General features: G+C 40.3%; 1 protein-coding gene across 9 annotated transcripts in view; it reads left to right on the top strand.

Moving 5' to 3' along the window:
* Positions 1-1082: 1082 nt before the first annotated feature.
* The window catches only part of TDRD12 (tudor domain containing 12), a 57541-nt gene continuing 40281 nt past the window's right edge, over positions 1083-18342 (top strand). For 2 of the 9 annotated variants that reach the window (XM_083629062.1, XM_083629057.1), the window contains exons 1-18: positions 1090-1198; positions 2986-3070; positions 3175-3336; positions 3959-4095; positions 4847-4966; positions 5774-5829; positions 6869-6954; positions 7557-7752; positions 8889-8971; positions 10151-10224; positions 10795-10866; positions 11950-12004; positions 12497-12601; positions 13838-14020; positions 15220-15376; positions 16464-16591; positions 16940-17131; positions 17863-17991. In XM_083629062.1, the coding sequence (XP_083485188.1) occupies positions 3047-3070; positions 3175-3336; positions 3959-4095; positions 4847-4966; positions 5774-5829; positions 6869-6954; positions 7557-7752; positions 8889-8971; positions 10151-10224; positions 10795-10866; positions 11950-12004; positions 12497-12601; positions 13838-14020; positions 15220-15376; positions 16464-16591; positions 16940-17131; positions 17863-17991 (1959 nt within the window). In that variant the 5' untranslated portion in view covers positions 1090-1198; positions 2986-3046. Of the gene's footprint in view, positions 1434-2527; positions 2550-2985; positions 3071-3174; positions 3337-3958; positions 4096-4846; positions 4967-5773; positions 5830-6868; positions 6955-7556; positions 7753-8888; positions 8972-10150; positions 10225-10794; positions 10867-11949; positions 12005-12496; positions 12602-13837; positions 14021-15219; positions 15377-16463; positions 16592-16939; positions 17132-17862; positions 17992-18342 lie in introns of those variants that run through there. The other 7 variants (XM_083629061.1, XM_083629056.1, XM_083629064.1 and 4 more) reach the window with 6 other exon arrangements.

Raw genomic sequence — 18342 nt, 5'->3', positions numbered from 1 at the left:
GTGCTTTAGATGTGCACTAAGCGCACCTTAAATGTATGATTGAAGAGGATCTGCATTAAGTTTATTTGGTGGCAGTGCAAGTTGATCCCTTGCTTATAACTCTCTTAACAGGCTCCAAGTGGGGAGGCAAGAGGGAGGCAAAACCTTAAAGTATATTTGTTTCTCCACCGAGCAGCGTGGAGGTTGTGCAGGCTGAGCAAAAGCGGACATGCCTGATGATGGAGTATAACTCAAAGAAGATGTTTTACACATGGCCACATTAGTACAGTACCATACATTTAAAGCACTTTGACCAGCCATTATTTCCTGCAAAGAATTCTGGGAAGTGTACCTGATAAGGATGCAGAGAATTGTTAGCAGGGATGGCCGATTCCATCCCTCTTATAATGAAGGAGTTGTTTGTTATAAGAGGGATGGAATCCCTTCTAAATACTGTGCATGTGGATGTCTGTATATATATACACACACACACATTAATTTTCCCCTCGAATTACAGTATTAACAGGTTTTTTATTTAAAAAACCACCACCAGTTGGACAAAAATGTGTTCGTGTACACACAGAAATACACACACACCCTTTCTCCGCTTAATCAGTTTGTTTTAAAAATGTTAATTGTTGAGATAGAAAGAAGATAAAGTCCCTACCAGAGAAGAATGGCAGATTAAGTTGATGGATTATGCCAAATTGGCAAAAATGACCGGAAGAAGCAGAAATCAGGAAGACCAAAAATTTTCGTAAGGAATGAGGAAAATTTATTATTTATCTTAAAAATCATTGTAAACAGTTAAAACTGTTAGCAGGACTGGAATAACACTTGTAGTTTAATGGTGAATTTTGGACATAATGGAGATGTAAAAGATCTGGATTATCATAAAAGATGTAGGAGGAAATGATTAAGAATAGGAACCACAAAAGTCCAGGAGATTCTTTGGAATCTTGTTTTTATGTTGTATGTTGGATATGTGGTTGTAAAACTCTGACCTGAAAACCAAATAAACAATTTTTTTTAATGTTAATGTTCACACACAAAATTAAGGGTTTTTGGGTTTTTTAAAACCGCGACAAAAACAAAATGGGCCGCCCGTCGCTGACACGTGCTCCGCCGCTGAGAAGCTGGGAGCGCCACTGAGCATGCGCGCGCGCGGCGGCAGCGGTTAAACAGCCGCCTCAGTTCTAGAGCACGCGGAAAGGAAAATGTAAGTTAACCGCTGCGGGGAGGAGACGGAGAAGGGGCGGGGTGAGACGAGGTGAGTTGAGGAGCGGGGCACGAGGTTTGCATTTGAGGGTGCGAGCGGTGATAAAGCAGCCGCGGGGACGAGCTATTGGGCGGCCCAGCTGAGCGGACTCCTCTTCCTCAGAGGTGGGGGCAGCTTCCTCCCCCCCCCCCCCGCGTCTGGTGGCGGTTACGTATATTTTAATATACGGATGCAGGTAGCTAGGCCACGTGATCAGTTTAGAACCATCGCAGGTGGCCACCTTCCTCCTCCCCCCTTCCTTGACACCCTAATTTAGCGTGACTTCCCCACCTTTATTATTATTATTATTATTATTATTATTATTATTTAGCCCAGCGATGGCTGTTTTGGGACTACAACTCCCATCATCCCTAGCTAGCAGGACCAGTGGTCAGGGATGATGGGAATTGTAGTCCCAAAACAGCTGGAGGGCCAAGTTTGGCCATCATTGATTTAGCCTAACTGCTTGCCACCACCACGCTTTATTATTATTTAGCCTGGCTTTTTACACCTGAGGGGCATTTTTTTTTTTTAAGGACCTGCCTTATTCCCGTGATTGCAAATTGTTACTAGTTGCTTCCTTCACAAATGTGACTGAAAGCAGCTTGCAACAACAAACAAACATGTCATTCTTTATACCCCGCCCCAAAAGAGCTGTGATGGTGTGAATGGGCAGCCTGTACCCAGAGCCATTATATGTGCAAGGCTGTTCTCCTAATCTCAGCAAAATTTATATTCAGTGATTTATTTTGAGGACTGTGACCTAAAACAGCCATATGTTCTACGGGCAGTTTCCAGTCCTACTGCCCTTTTTAAATTATTGTTTAAGATGGTTTGCTGGGGGTGGGGGGTGGGGAGGTTTAATTTATCAACTAGTCTGCTTCACGTTATCCCTCTATAATAATATTAGGAAGTGCTCATTGGGGTGTTAGCAGGCTTTTTCGATAGCTTTTCAAATATATGGGATTTCACAGATGAGTGCAGTGCTTTGTAATGTTACTTAACCCCTGCGTAAAAGGGGGGTTGCCTCTATAGAGTGGGGGCCCCAGATGCATGTTTGGACTGAAGGCAGGTCCCAAATCAGACACAGTTGAAGAATACTGTCTTAAGTTGTAAAGAAGCTGACTCTAACAGCTCAGAATGTTCGTCCATCAAACACAATCTTCAGTACCTTTTCATTACATTTCCTTGTTGCATTCAGAACATCTAACGACTGCAGGAAATCTCAAATGCGCCTTTGCCCCATCCTAGTAACTACTTTACTATTGTCTAATTTGATTTTAAACATTGGCCACCTTGAGAACTTTGCTTAGTAAGTAGGCAGGCCATCAATATCATTAAAGCAGTAGTATATATTTTTGCTACCTTTCCCTTTCTTCAGGGAAAGCAGGGCAGTGGACCGGGGTGATCTTCAACATGTTTTATGCTTATAATAACCGTATAAAGTAGATTAAGCTGCCTGTATTCCTTGCTCCAGAGAAAGCTGGCAAAGAGAAGCCTGTACTGCCCTTTTTGTTTGTTTGCTTGCTTGCTTGTCTGTCGGTCTGTCGGTTCAACTGATTGCACACCTAGGCTCAACTTCTAGGGGAGCTGGAGCTATACAGTATTAGTTTTTGGGCCACTGCATTTCTAAAAGGAAGAAAAGCACCTGGACTGTGGCCTGGTTTTCTCAGATTGAAAGTTACTTTTAAAGGAATGTCATTATGTAAAAGCAGTTTAAATGCTTGTTCCTTTGTTGTATTTTTCAGAGGTACAGATAAAGCGTGTAAATCTCTTTGATGTAGTTGAAAAAGTCATTGAAGAAAGAAAATGTTTGAAGTGTTTATATTGAAGGTATTGTGGCTTTTTGGCAAGTTTTAGCATATGAATGTTCATTTCTGAGCATAAACCTTGCAGTGTTTTTATAGGACTCTAACTATGGCTTCCTTATTCATTAGATTGAAAATCCATGGTGCTTTTGGGGCTACATAAAAGGAGGTGGAAGTATTGTAGAAAACGAAATGGAATATAAGAAACTTCAATCTGAAATGAATCTGTTCTATAATAAATTCCACAGATATGTGGATGATATCAAGCCATCTGTATTGGAAAAGGGCCAGGTAATTTTATGTACTTTATTTGCTTTAGTGGATATGAAATTGAAGAGGGGGAAAGGGAGGCTAGTGTTGAGATATTAGGTCTACTTTCAATGCTAGTCCTACTCAGAGGGAGACCCATTGAATGTCATGAACATGACTTACTTTGGTTCATTAATTTCAGTAGTTCTATTATGAGTGAACCTCATTGGATACAACCTTTTGTGAAAGCACTGGATAACTTTAACAGCAATGCAGGACTCAGCTAAAATGATCATCCAGCCTCTGCTTATAATATTATACAGTACATTTTATATTTTGGTTTAGCTACTTTTGGAAGTTTTTCTAGATAAATTGTCATATTTCTGCCACCTTTTGGGCACTGTATGAAATATAAAGCATGAAATATATAGCACATTACTGGTACATGTAGGTTTTTTCCTATTGATTTGCCTTACAGTATTTTAATATTCTTTTGGAAGCTGCCCAGAGTGGCTGGGGAAGCCCACCAGATGGGCGGGGTATAAATAATAAATTATTATTATTATTATTATTATTATTATTATTATTATTATTATTTTCCATCAATTGTCTGCTAATCTCATGTAGAGTTTGTGTCAAATGAGAATGGATGTTTCTTTTTCAGGTTTGTGCTGTTTATTGTCAGGAAATGAGTTCCTGGTGCAGAGCTGTTGTTAAATCAATCATATCATGTACAGATTATTACCTTGCTGAGTGTTTCCTTGTGGATTATGCCAAGAGTGTCCCTGTGAAAACAGACCGGTATGTTTTAATTATACTAAAGGCAAAGGTTATACACAATGAGAGTACTGCAGCCTGGGACTAGCAAGCCCTCTGGAACCTGGAAGGTACAATCAGAAGGTTAATGTCATGTTCTATCACACAAGCCCACTGAGTTTGTGTGATCCTTCTGATAGACCAAAGTGTATGGAGTTGTAAACTCCTACATTCAAATTTAATCTTAATCGTTAACTTGCTGGCTGGTCCGGGGCAAGTTTGTCTTAATCTTTCTTCACATTCACTTCACACAGTAAGACCCCAACTTAGGCACATTTAACTTGTGCACATTCAGCTTTAAGCACACGACAAAATAAAAATAAAAAGGGGCAGAGTTCCAGGAAAAATGACTTTGGCAATCCTACTTGCCATTGAACCCAATGGGTTTTGACTATATGCGATTTTGGCTTTAATTGCAATTCCTGGAAGGTAGCCCCCGAGTAAGTTCCGGGCTTACTGTAACAGCAGACAGACTACATTGTTCGCCTATCAAGGACAACAAGCAACACTGTGTTATTTACAATGTATGCTTTGTTTATAATAGGAGGGGCCACTGTGGTGCCTTTGTGACGTTTTGGAATACAAGTTGCATTATTCCTGACCGTTGGCCATGCTGGCTCTGGTTGGTAGAAATTGTAGTTCTGAACATCCAGAGGGCACCACATTCGCTACCCCTGGCTTATAAAGTATTAATTTATGTTAAAGGGGATTGTTTTTCTGAAATTTCTGTTTTCAGGATTTGTGTTGCCTTGGAATCATTTATGAGATTACCCTACAGAGCAATGAAATTTAGACTGTATGGTACAAAACCGGCCACACTGCGTGTCAACTACTATAACGACAAGGCCAAGATAGTGTAAGTACATTTTGCAAGGTATTATGTAAAAGCTTTCTATATTATTTTGGGTTTCTGTAGGACAAGTATTAGGACTTGTAATTTGGGAGAGACATCACCTTGCCAACAAAGGTCTGTATAGTTAAAGCTATGATTTTCCCAGTAGTGATGTATGGAAGTGAGAGCTGGACCATAAAGAAGGCTGATCCCCGAAGAATTGATGCTTTTGATTTATGGTGCTGGAGGAGACTCTTGAGAGTCCCATGGACTGCAAGAAGATCAAACCTATCCATTCTTAAGGAAATCAGCCCTGAGTGCTCACTGGAAGGACAGATCCTGAAGCTGAGACTCCAATACTTTCGCCACCTCATGAGAAGAGAAGACTCCCTGGAAAAGACCCTGATGCTGGGAAAGATGGAGGGCACAAGGAGAAGGGGACGACAGAGGACGAGATGGTTGGATAGTGTTCTCGAAGCTACCAGCATGAGTCTGACTAAACCGCGGGAGGCAGTGGAAGACAGAAGTGCCTGGCGTGCTCTGGTCCATGGGGTCACGAAGAGTTGGACACGACTAAACGACTAAACAACAACAATTTGGGTGACATTCCATGTAGCTACAAGTAGAGCCTGTGAAATTTTCCTATTTTATATTTACTAGGGCCCCATATTTCTTGGTATAAATGTCAATGAGGCAGACTTCATATCTATCCAGTTTGTTTCATTCTCTGAGAAACATTTTGAAGTGAAAGAGTACTTCACAAATGTATAATACGTTTTTATATACTTATAATAGTGCCACAGTAAAGTAGTCATGTGTGCTTTTTTGTAGCCCTGCTAACCGCTGGGATATAGCAGCTATCCACTACTTCCAAAATCTCCTGAATGGTAAGGAAACATAAGGAATAGCATATTATATAATTCCAAATGTATGGGCTAATCTGTTAAAATGTTGAGGGTTTTTTTTAAAATCCACCGAGAGGCTGGGTTTGGAGACTATAGCTGAGTTGCAGAACAGCTGACTATCTGCAGATGATTCCATGTTCAGTTTCTAATATCTAAGGGAAATGCCTGTCTAAAACCCTGGAGAGCCACCAGTGTACCAGTCACTGGAGAAGGAGTTGGATGAGCCAACAAATTGACTCAGTACAGTGTAAGGCAATGTCTTCCTTAGATAACTATGTCTGAAGTAAAGAATATTAGTGTACTTAATGTTGGTACAAATCAGAATAACAAAAAAGTGGCATTATTGGTAATTCATAGAATTGTAGAGTTGGAAGGGACCCAAGGGTCATCTCGTTCAACCCCCTGCAATGCAGGAATCTCAGCTAAAGCATCCATTACAGATGGCCACCCAACCTGAAAAAAAATATATTAAAAATGATACCTACTTGCTGAAACTTAGCAGTTCACAAATTAATTGTTGAACAGGTTCAAAGCCCACTGACCAGGCAGAATTGTCATAACCCCCCTGTCATTATTCTGATGTCACAACAGGGAGATCCTTTAATGCTGAACAGTAATAAACTTTTGCAGAATTCAACCACATTGTAATTACACACACATCATAGGATTTTAAAGTTTTATCTTGCTTGCAAATGTCTAGCAACTTGACTTACATATGTACAGAAATAAAATGTATCTATTTCTAGCTTCACTGGAGTAAAACTGATCAAATATTTTGAGATTCATTTCTAACGGGTTAACTATCTGTTAATGGCTTCCCAAAACGTTTGCTTATTGCATTACCTTACTCCAATCAATGGGCTGCTTATATCTTTTGATTCTTTGGCAAGAATGTAGAAAATCAGTTGTTGTTGCCTCCCCTCTGATATTTCATCCATTTGGCTTAATCAAGAAAGACCTACTGTGGGGAAATGTAGAAATTAGAAGACCTAATTAATGCTCCATTTATTTTTGTTTCTAGCAACCACCAAGGTGGAGGCCAAGTTATGTGCTGTTGAAGAAGACAGTTTTGATGTTGATCTCTATGTCACAATAAAGGAAGAAAAGGTAAGCCAGTCACCTTTACAATTCTGTTTGTGTATAGTATTTTAAAACAGACATCCAGTTTGCCAGGGTGAGTGGCAGCATCTGTCCCTCTCTACTAATGGGGAATAACAGTCTGCCACTCAGCTTCCCTTCTTGTATGCACCTCTTTGTATATGTTTTTAAAATTAGATCCTTTAAAATGATAGCAGGGCTTGTATAGGGTGATGACTTGCTTTTTTGATAGAAGAGGCTCCTGCCCAAAGCCTCTGAGGGTCCAAAGTGCACGAAAGCAAGGATGCTAGGACACAGGCAAAAACCCTACAAGCATTGGTAGGTAGTCTAGAGGCAGACCTGCAGTAGGTGGGTCAGTTCTGGATCCAGTCTTTGGGTGAAAAAGGCTGCTCCCCTCTGGCTTAATAGAATTACATGGTTTGCCCTTATGCCGCAGCTGATGGGCGGATTCTTTGTGCACATGGCAAGCTACTTTAGGTGATAGTAGCTGCCTTATAAAACTATTTCAGGTACCTCCCAAATTATGTTAGTAATTTTTATCTCTGCCATTAGTAAAAATGTGACCCCTTTATGCTAAACCTTCACATGCATGAAATCTGTTTTCTTCATAGATATGTGTGAATGACGATCTTCTTGCCAAAAAATTTGCTTTCTATGAGGCACCGAAGAGTACAACAATTAGTGCTGTGGAAGACCAGAAGAGAGAAACGCCATTAAGCCTTGAGCCTCTTTCAGAGGAGATCAATCCTGCACTTGTTCTGTGGCCAATGTTGTTGCAAGCCAAGGAAACAAAGGCTTTTGAAACTTGTGAGTATGACAGATCTGCTTCCCAAATGAATAGACAGGATGGAGGATAGTGGCAAGGGTGCTCAGCTGTTCCTCTCCTTGCTGCTTTTCCTCTACAGCTCCTACCCCACTTGTTCCCTATTGGCATAGTACAGATCCTTGGGGTGGGCCTTTGCTGTTCACCTGGCTTATCGGTACTGGAACTGCTGTCATTTACCAGAGGAGGGGCAGCACAGCATGGCAGTCAGTGCAGGTGTAGCAGCAGAGTCCGTCAGATGCTCCTATGTGACACCAACCTCAGCTTGCACCTGTCCCTCAGTAACTGGCAATGACCAGTTGGTAAGCAGCACCATTCTGCTGTGCTCCACAGACTGTTACTGACAAAAGAACCTAAAAGAGAGGAAACCTAATCATACTCCTCAACCAATGAAAGCTTCAGTGTGATTAATGTTCACTTAAGGCTACCAGGTGACTGCTCAAAGGTGGCTGGATTTTTGAAAAAGTGTTTGTTGAGATCTCTTTGATAACCACACAAACAGTTACTCCATCCTTCTACCTTTTGAAACTCTGTATGGAAACAAATGAGATTTGAAAAGCGAAGAACTTACATAAATTCCCAAATCTGGAAGATCTTCCATCTTAATAAAAGTTGCATTGCTGGTACTCCAGGGTTTGGCATACTGCCCTTCTTGAAAAAATATCTCATAAACAAAAATAGTTAAAGGAACTGCTCAAATGATTTGTTTTTATTTTTTTCTGTATGTCATAGTTTTATTTATTATATGTGTCACCAGTATATGGATATGTCTGGCACATCTAAGACTTCAGAGAACCATTTTCCTCAATAATGATGGAATGTTACAAGTGGAGAATATTTTTATTTGTAAAAGGAATTTTGTATAAGTCAATACTTTATTATCCCTTTGGAGCTGCACTGTATCTTTGTACTTTTGTCCTTCCGGGCTGTAACACTTTATAGTTTATATTTTTATTTGGTTTCTTTCATTATGTTTGGACTTTTTAACAAAACCAAGAAAATACTAAGTAAAAGAAATTTACAAAGAGGAGAAAACTCAAGCTTGATGTGATAATGTCTCAAATTGGCATTATTACACTTTAAGCGAATAATGGAACATACTGCATTTTATTTCTTTTAGGTGCTTCTGCTTCTGATGACGTTAAAAAAACAGCTTGCAATAATTTGCAGGAAACTGATTTAGCCAGTGAAGAAACAGAGCCAGTGAGTGATTGTAGCAAAAAATTAAATTTGCTGTTTACTATTCAAATAATACTTGGGAAAAGTTGGAACTGGCTCACTGCAGTGCTTTGAGCATTGCTTGAAGTATGTGTGTACAGATTCACCTGTATGCATTACTGCTGTTAGCCCCTCTTACACAGTGCTTGTGACATGACTGTTGGTAAGTGGTTCAGCTTTCAACGTGCCCCACCAATTCCCAAATGCTTCCGGATTTGTTTTCTCTCTTGGGGAGGTGTCTGATTGTAATTAGGCTGGGGGCAGTCAGGGGCAAAGAGTTAAGGCCCTCATTCTTCTTGTGCCATTGTCCTGAACTGTGGACAAACCATACTTACAAGCCATGGTTTGTTGTTGATTTATAAACCTTGGCTTACATTAATCATGGCTTAGTGTTTTGTGTGAACCCAGCCGTAGTCTTGCTACTCTGTTCTTAGTCCCCTCATTCATAACTTGTGACCAACAAATCAGAAGCTCAGAAAAGCCGGTGGAGCTTGAGGAATACCTTTTAAGTATTCTTGGTCATATGACCTGTCTACCTCCAGTGGGGGGCCTTAACCCATGGTTGCCTTGGAGTTCTCCAAACACTAATCCAATAAGGAGCAGTCACACCAAGTATTCAGTGCTCTCTTCTTTGACAAATTATGTTTGTATAGATAGGATGGTGAAGGTTAGTTGCAAATCAACTTCACAACTGAGCCAGCTGAGCCACATGGCCAGTGGCAGAGGAAGAGGAGTGCAGGGGGAGTGCACCGCCCATGGCAGCGCAATCCCGGTGGGGTGCCATTGCGGCTGCCCGCACTGGGCACCATGCCCCGCAGGCGGCGCGCCACGCCCCCGGGATGCATGCCAGCCCCGCCCCCACCTGCTCTCCGCCCCGCCCCCCCAGTGCCGGAGCATGAAGCTCCACCACTGCACATGGCTTTGAGATATTGCTACTGATGCTGCAATAGAGGGACGGAAGAGTAGCTTGATACAATCGCTTGCAGATGTGTTTTGTGTTGTGGGTGAGAAAGGCTGCATTTTACTGTGTTCCAAAGCAGTGCAATGTGCCTTACTCTCCATTCTAGTCTTATAGTGAAGTAGCTCCAGCCAGAAGCACAGAGGTGCCCTGTTTCCTAAGTCATAATTAACATAACCCTGGGATGTTTTTGTCTGCTTACTTAGGCTGTAATGGTGCCGGTTCCTCCTTTAAAACAAGGCATAACTGTTTCCTTGCAGGCGGATATACAAACAGACAGGTTTGTTTTCACCTCTAAATCTTCTATTCCTATTCCCTTACATAGGCAAGGGGCTGAACCTATATGTAAAATAAAATTAAACTTGCTGATTGTCAATTTTAGAGCACAATTAATCTGTTTAAATGTAAGTAGTTTGACTCATTTGTTCATTTTCCTGCATGGGAAGAAGGCATGTCTTCTGTTGGCATATTTGTGAAAATAAGATAATTATCTTATTCAAGTTTATCATGTGTTTGTATACTAAAGTCATTATTAATTTCTTTATTCAGTTGCCATAAGTAATATATTCCTGGTTGATAATTAGTTCACTTCCAATACATCTTGCTTTTTTGTGCTTTTCATCATTCCCACTGTGGCTGGAATCCATGCAGTCCTGTGTGTGAGCAGGAGGTATTTCCAGTCACACGTGGGTTAGGGACATTGTCAGTTGGCACAAAGGCTGTCATGCCTTGTGTGCGCCCCCCATCCCCCCCCCAAAAAAAATCCCCAGTTCACATATTTTCCACATGCAGCCAGTATTTTTACAGGCATGAGTAAAGTTTTATCAAATGATCATGTGTTTCATTTTAGCACCTTATGTAAGGAAACTACTAAAACACAAGAACTGGAGAAAGATCTTTATGAGAAAAATATTGGTGTGAAGTAAGTTTTCTTTTATCTTCCTTTTGAAGTTATACAAATACTACATAAATGGAAATGCTACCTTGAGACTAAGCTCTCATAGGCCGCAACCTCCTTCATCAGATGCTGAGTTGAAACATGGATATTTTGTTATATTAATAGGTCACGCAAGAAGAAGCAAAGTGGATCTCCTACAATGTCTGCAATGTTTATAACTTTCACTCTTGTATATGACTCATTACTTAGAGCCAGATTTAACTGGGTTGTCACTAACTAAATTCTACTACTGAAAGACAGGGACTAAAGTTAGTTGTACTAATTAATTTCAGTGAGTCTGATCTGAGCACAACTTGGTTGAATACAATTCCTCATATTCTTGCTGGTGGTAGTAGTCAGTAAAAATTTGTGCTTTCTAGCAACCCTGACCCTCCCATAGAGCTGATGTAACTAAGCACTGAGACAATCAGCAGATAGCGTGTCTTTTGTGGGGATGTTTTATATAAGGTGCAAACTATGCAGTAAATGTTTTGGGTGAAACTGACTTGGTATCTGATGATGTTTTTAATTGCTAAACAGATATTTGTTCAAGATACTTAGTTTATCCATTCAAAACAAGCATTATTATTTGATACTAGCCTAGTGGTCTATTCCTTATGCTAAACATAGATTGGAGCGGCCCAGATGCAAATCCTTGCTCAGCCATAAAGCTTACTGACTGATTGGCCAAGGTAATCACCTCTCAGCCAGCCATGATGCCTTTGCTCTTTGTCCTCAGTTGGAGGCAGTAATGCTTCCTAATACCAGTTGCTGGAAATAACAGGAGAGGAGAGTGCTCTTGTGCTCATGTTTGGTTCCTTGATTTCATACAGGCATTTGGTTGGCGACTGTGAGAACAGGATGTTGGACTAAATGGGCCATTATCCTGATCCAGCAGACTATGTTCAGCTCACAGGGTTGCTGTAAGAATAAAAAAAGAGAAATAACTATATATGCCATCCTGAGTTCTTTGGGAGAAGGGCTGAATAAAAGTGTAATAAATAAAGGATTTTAAGTTGGCATGTGGTGACAAACTTTTTTAAAAAAAGCGAACTTGTATATTTTCAGGCTTCTACAATTTTTAAATCCTTTGAAAGCTGTTGATGGACAAGATGAGACCAAGGTATTTCAATTAACTGTTGTTTTTGGCAGATCATAAACACTTTTGGACCGTTAGTGCCATTTAAATATATACATGAGCTTTTAGAATTTTGGTTTGTTTATCTAGTTTTTTGAATCGATACATAGTGTACCTACCACTTCAGAAATTGCTACACACACACACACACACACCCCTATTTCACAAATTTCTAGATGATCTCAAAACTGTCCACTAATGTGCTTTCCGGATTGGAACAGGAGGACTATTTGAAAATAGAAAGCAATTTGGGGTTATCTTAGAATTTGATAGCTGAAGGTTGGATATGTTTCAGAATCCTAATTGTAGCACTGGTACTCATGAAATCTTAGTGATCCCATAAATGACATAAATTGTTTTGTGCTTTTCGTAAAGAAACAAAAATATGGAAACATTTGCAGTGAGGTAGAACATTTTAATGCAAATCATCATGTATCCTGTCTGTTGCAGACTTGTGTTTGTTACCTTTAATTTTAGAAGCTACAAATGAATACCAGTGCATTCCGTCCTGCTGTCCTTAATAAAAAAATGGAACCGTGTTTATCTCTTGAAACAGCACCACTGTTTCCAACTCTGAAAAAGGTAATATTCACTATATGATATATAAAAGCAGGGGTTGTGTATTTGATTAAATTCCTCTAATACTGAAAGCTCAAAATTATTTTTTGAAGTTGAGCATGCTCTAAAAATAGCACTTGTTTCTACTGCCATCTTCTGCATAATAGAATCCCAGTAATTCATTGAGGTCACCACAAGGCTGAATGTCAATTTTGGAAGAGGGCATGGAATTCCGAGACAGCAGTCCTACACACTTAAATGGAAGAAAGTCCCATTGAACATGATGGGGCTTGCTTTTGAACAGGGGTTGTCCTGTAGGATTGTACTGTGAGTTTAAAATTGCTGCTTTACCATGAAGCTCACTAGATAGCTATGGGCAAGCACCTTGCACTAAGCAGCCTGACAGGATGCCCATGAGGATGAAATGGTTCAAAGTGACACATTGTAATAATATGTCCTAATCCCATAGATATGGCAACTTACTATCTCTGAACAACAACTATGAAGCTTTGCAAAGCAGAGCAAGCTAGCTGTTGATACTCTGCCCATAGCTGTCAACGTTTTCCTTTTTTAAGGGAAATTGCCTTATTCCAAATAGGATTCCTCGCAAGTAAAGGGAAAAGTTGACAGCTATGACTCTGCCCGCCCCGCTTTAATACATCTTATGCTAGTGGAAATAATACATTTTAAATATGATGTAGCCCATACCCAGAAATTGCATTGCTTATGGCTTTTTACCCATTTGTTAGCAGTAGATCTGATGAGCAACTCAAAAAGGTTTAATTGGTAATTAAGGCTACAACTGTGTGCTCGTTTGCACTCTGGTGCCACTTGTTTCAGTGGAATTTGTTAGCTTGGCAGGGAATTGTTTTCCAAGAGTATAAATAGTTATAACTGTGTCTGCTTAAAACTTGGTCCTGACCATAGCTGGTGCTTCCCCAACCCCTGCCACCCCTTATTGCTGTATTGATTTCTCATATACAGAATATTCAATAACCCAGACTGTTTAAACCACATGCTGTCAGCCATATGTAGGCTGTCAGCCAGTGAATCAGTATACACCTGTAGTGGGTCACCTGTGCATGCACAGGTCGTGGTCTCCACGGAGATTCTGCAGGAAGCAACTCACATTGCTCCCTTGTTAACAGGAAAACTGTGGCTGTGTACATAGTGTAGCTTCATTTGATCATCTCCCTAAGACCGATTCTTCTATTTTAAGCAAATATATAAATACAGTTGATGCATTTTTCCCCCTGGTAGGAACTTCTAAGGAATCAGTTCCCTGGACCTAATCATGTACAGTCTTATTCGTGGCCACCAATAGCTCGCGGATGTGATTCAGTTATTATCTCTCCTGAAAACGATCCACTTCTATATCTTCTGCCAATTATTACATTTTTGCAGTCAAGAAGTTGTTATGTATCACTGCCAGCTCGGAGTGGTGTAAGTAGGATATTCAGTTTATTCCCAAATACCCTCTTTGTTGAAACCAAGTCTTGAAACAGTGTAGGCTTGGATTAAGCAGTCAGAATGTGTGGTGCTTTCTGTGGTTGCTTTTTGGATGCGGGCTCTGCATTTGAATGTGCATCACTTCTGAATGGGACTATGAGAGGCAACAATCATCTTAGTCTCCAACCAAATGGTTAAGTCCATTGTAACCATGTCTTAAGAAGCTGCTTAGAAATGCAGGAAATATAGGGAACGTGGGAATGCTGTAGCCTCTGATTTGAATGGCTAAGCCTAACTTGTTGCCTGCCTAGATAGTTGTATCTAGAGACCCTGAGCAGTAGATGTTTGAATGGGCTCAGCTCATTCAAAGCTAGCTGCAAGCAATAGAACATGAGATTAACTTTTTAAAAGTTGTGATAACATATTCTTCCTAAGGGATGCCATAGAGTAAAGAGAAGGATCAAACTTTATCTGTGTAAATGCCTCTAGTTTGGGGTGCAGAGAGTTGACAGGGAGGGGGAACTAGAACCAAACAGGCTTTCTTCAGGCATGCATATTTGGCATTAACTAAATATGTACAGGGGGGCAATGAGAATGAGCATACTAGCTTTGTCCTGCCATTATTCTCATTTCCCTCCATAAGCTGGAGAATGACTGACTGGAGTAGGGAGCTTCCATGAGAGCAATGGCAAAAGGTTTGTCTAGAGCTAGTGTGCTAATCCTTTATAGCAGGCTTCCTCAAACTCTGCTCTCCAGATGTTTTTTTGCCTACAACTCCCATGATCCCTAGCTAGCAGGACCAGTGGTCAGGGAGGGTGGGAATTGTAGTCTCAAAACATTTGGAGGGCCGAGGTTGAGAAAGCCTGCTTTATAGCATCCCCTTGCATGTTTCAGTTAATAACCAGTGTGCACACTTCATGAGGGTTATGCACAGCAAGCCATTTGGAGGGTTGAGTAAGCATGCAGCAAAGAGCAGGCCTGAATGAGAGGAGTTTTGTAGAAACAAGGCTGTTCAGAGTCTATACCACTGTGTGATTTCCCCACTCCCTTCATGGATTTTAAAAATCTTGGCTAGCTTGCATTACTTTGAACAGTGGGTTTTCTTTTTAAAGAGATTTTCTGACTGATAAACCTCTGATTCATGGAAATGTTTCTGCTCTTAGTATGAATTGATGTCTTGTGTGTGTACATAGCCAGTGGCATTAATCCTGTGCCCAGGACAGAAGAAAGCAGAACTGGTGTTTGAGTTTCTGGAAACTTACAGCCATTGTTCCAGGCCTATTCACCCAATATTGCTCTTACTGGGAACAAATAAGGAAGAAATACAGAGCACAAGAATTCCAAGAGGATGTAAGCATAACATGATCGTTAATGCTGAAAATATGATTGAATAAATTTATCTGGACTATAAGGGAATAACAAAATATAAAATGCAAATATGGTATAAGCTCATACAGTAACATTAACTTATTAAAGTGGTCTATCACAAGTGTGACTAAATCATTCTTATACAGTTTCAGTGCCACAAAGCGAAAATGAAAATATTGCTTTAAATTGGCAATTCACATGAACTATAAAATCCATATAAAGATAACCAATTAACTGCAGTTTACCAGGACATGTATACTCAGCATCTGACTTGTGTGTTATGTAGAAAAAGAGGGGAGGGGAGAAGCTGAATTCATCATAGCTAATTGGATTTCACATTCTTAATTTGTACCTTGCTACGCAGATTTTTGTTCCAGTTGATAAAGCAAGTTAGAGGGTTATTACTTTCCAATTGTCTGTAGCCCTAGAAACAGGAAGCTGCTTTTCAATACAGAATTGGTCTACCTAGCTTAGTATTGTCTACACCAGGGGTCAGCAAGGCTTATCTCACCTGGGCCCGTTCATTCCAGCGGAGCGCTCGCGATTTCTGGCATCTACGTCTGCGCAGACGTGATTTCCAGTGCTGCGGAAGCGAGTCACCATGCTGCACCAGTTTAGCACAGCACGCAGGGACTCACCAAGCAGGCGGTTCAGTTTGGGGGCAGCTCATGGGCTGGTTAAACAGCCCCCGTGGGCTGCTTGTGACCCACGGGCCTTAGCTTGCCTACCCCTGGTCTACACCTACTAGCATTGGCTCTCCAGAGTTTGATGGGAATCTTCTTAACCCACTTGGAGATGCCAGCTCTTGAACCTGGAACTTTTTGATAGCAAAACACCTACTTTGTCACTAAGCTACAGCACTAAGCTATTTGCACTTGCAAATCACTTCTAGGTAACATAACAGGAAAGCTTTCATAGACGAGAACAGGTTCTTTTTTCCCTTGGGTTGTCTGTGGGTCATGAATTATTAGCTAGCGTGGGTGTAACTGGGATACAGACTAGTAGTTTTTGATGGTACTTTATGCTTTTTTTAAGATTTCAACCAAATAATGTGACAACTTCCTTACAGGTGAGGTCCTTATAACAACCCCATATACCCTTCTGAGGTTGCTTGAATATCATAGCTTACTGTTCCTCAGGCTCTGCCATCTTGTGTTTGATGAAATTGATGTGTTGTTTGCTGAAGCCAACATAGAAGTAAGTGTGGGTTTTTGCACATAAGATAAATGTGCTAAGATAATGTGAACTCAAAAAATATTATTAAAAAGATACAATCATAGTTGCCCCTAGCACAGATTGTGCTTTCCCCCAAAATAGTCAACTATACAGTATTGCTTGTGTCAAATATACATTGCTAAAAAGTTCTTCCTGGTGCGGAACCAGGGATTGCCTGTGAACCAAAGACCTAGTTCCACCCAAAGCAGCTAGTTGATTAGTATTGTAAGTTAACTGTCTTCCCATCACCAATTCTGCCTGTAGTTTACTCATAGTATTACTTTTAGCAGATGGAAAAGATAATGGTGGATGTTAATTCCTGTTTTATAGATATTTCGTATTCTAGAATATTACAAAACAGCCTTGAACGTTGAAGAGAAAGAATCTGCACCTCAGCAGATCGTTGCTATCGGAAGGCACTGGAGCAAAAACATAGAACGCTTAACCAAAGAGTTCATGAATGATCCGTACGTTGTGATCACATCCATGGAAGAAGCTGCCATATATGGCAAAGTGCAACAGGTAAAATATTAGGAGCTTTACAGCTCTCTTATATATTTGCTTTTGGATTGAAGACTAGGCTCTGCACAGGTTCACTAACTCTTCCAGGCACAAATTATAAGCACTGTGGCTTTTAAAATACTAAGTGGAATTTGGAGGTTGAGATTGGCTATGTACAGAACAAATCCAGTTGGTCAGACCTGTTGGTTAAGAAGCTGGAAACTTTAAGGGTTATAATAAGAGTAACTTCCTCAGTTCTGAGAATAGCATCAAGAATGGTTCCTATGAAACCTGCTGATTTAGCTATGATGTGCAAAAATAGGAGGATAAGAATGCTTATTATGTGTGTATGGTTTCTTGAGCTTGTTACTTGAAAGTAAGATTGAGAGGTGCTCATAAATTTTTCACAGAACAATTTCATGAATTTTCTATCCCAGAAGCGCTGATTAAACAAAAGGATAAATCAGACTATTGTGGAACCCCATCTTCATGTTAAATAGGGTTAATTCAGCATCTCCATATAGAAGGTTGTAGCCAGTGCTAGTCCTACTCAGAGTAGACCTATTGACATTAATGGGCATGACTAATCTTGGTCCATCAATTTCAGTGGGCCTATATTAGGTAACATTGTTGGATACAAGCCATGGGTATTTTTATTCCCTAACGTAAAGGGGAAGCAGAAGTGAAATACTTGGCTTTTATAAAGAGTGATTTAATTTAACCTGACACATTTGAACTACATGTGACTCTAGGTGGTGCAGCTTTGCCTTGAGTGTGACCGAATCTCTACTTTGCTTCAATCATTGGACTTTACTCCTACTAATGTTCAGAAAACATTGATTTTCACCAGTTCCGTAGAAGAAACAGATATAATTTACAAGGTATTTCCCCCCTAAATGATACAGTCCAAGTTGTTTAGAAAGAAAGAGTCTCTTCTTTTCTATCCCGGTTAATGGATAAATACATAGCTGAATAGGCAATAAGAGGGTGTTGCAAAAGGAAATGATTTTATTTGTTATTTGAAAAGCCAGCTTTTCTAAGCTTTGCATAAGGCATATGAAGTGTTGTCATATGGGAATCTCAAAGCAGAAAAAGCTAGTCACTTCCAGAAAAGGACTGGTTTCCTCCCCCCAGTGGTAAGATATACTCCAAATCTGATATCAGTAAGTGGTCAATTGGCAATTTTAGGCACTTGACCAACTCCCCTAATGACTTTGAACTTGCATTACTCA

This window comes from Podarcis filfolensis (assembly GCF_964270895.1).
Source record: "Podarcis filfolensis genome assembly, chromosome: 8".
Lineage (NCBI taxonomy): Eukaryota > Metazoa > Chordata > Lepidosauria > Squamata > Lacertidae > Podarcis > Podarcis filfolensis.
Note: the sequence above shows the minus strand (reverse complement) of the source record. Positions and strands in the feature narration are given on the sequence as shown.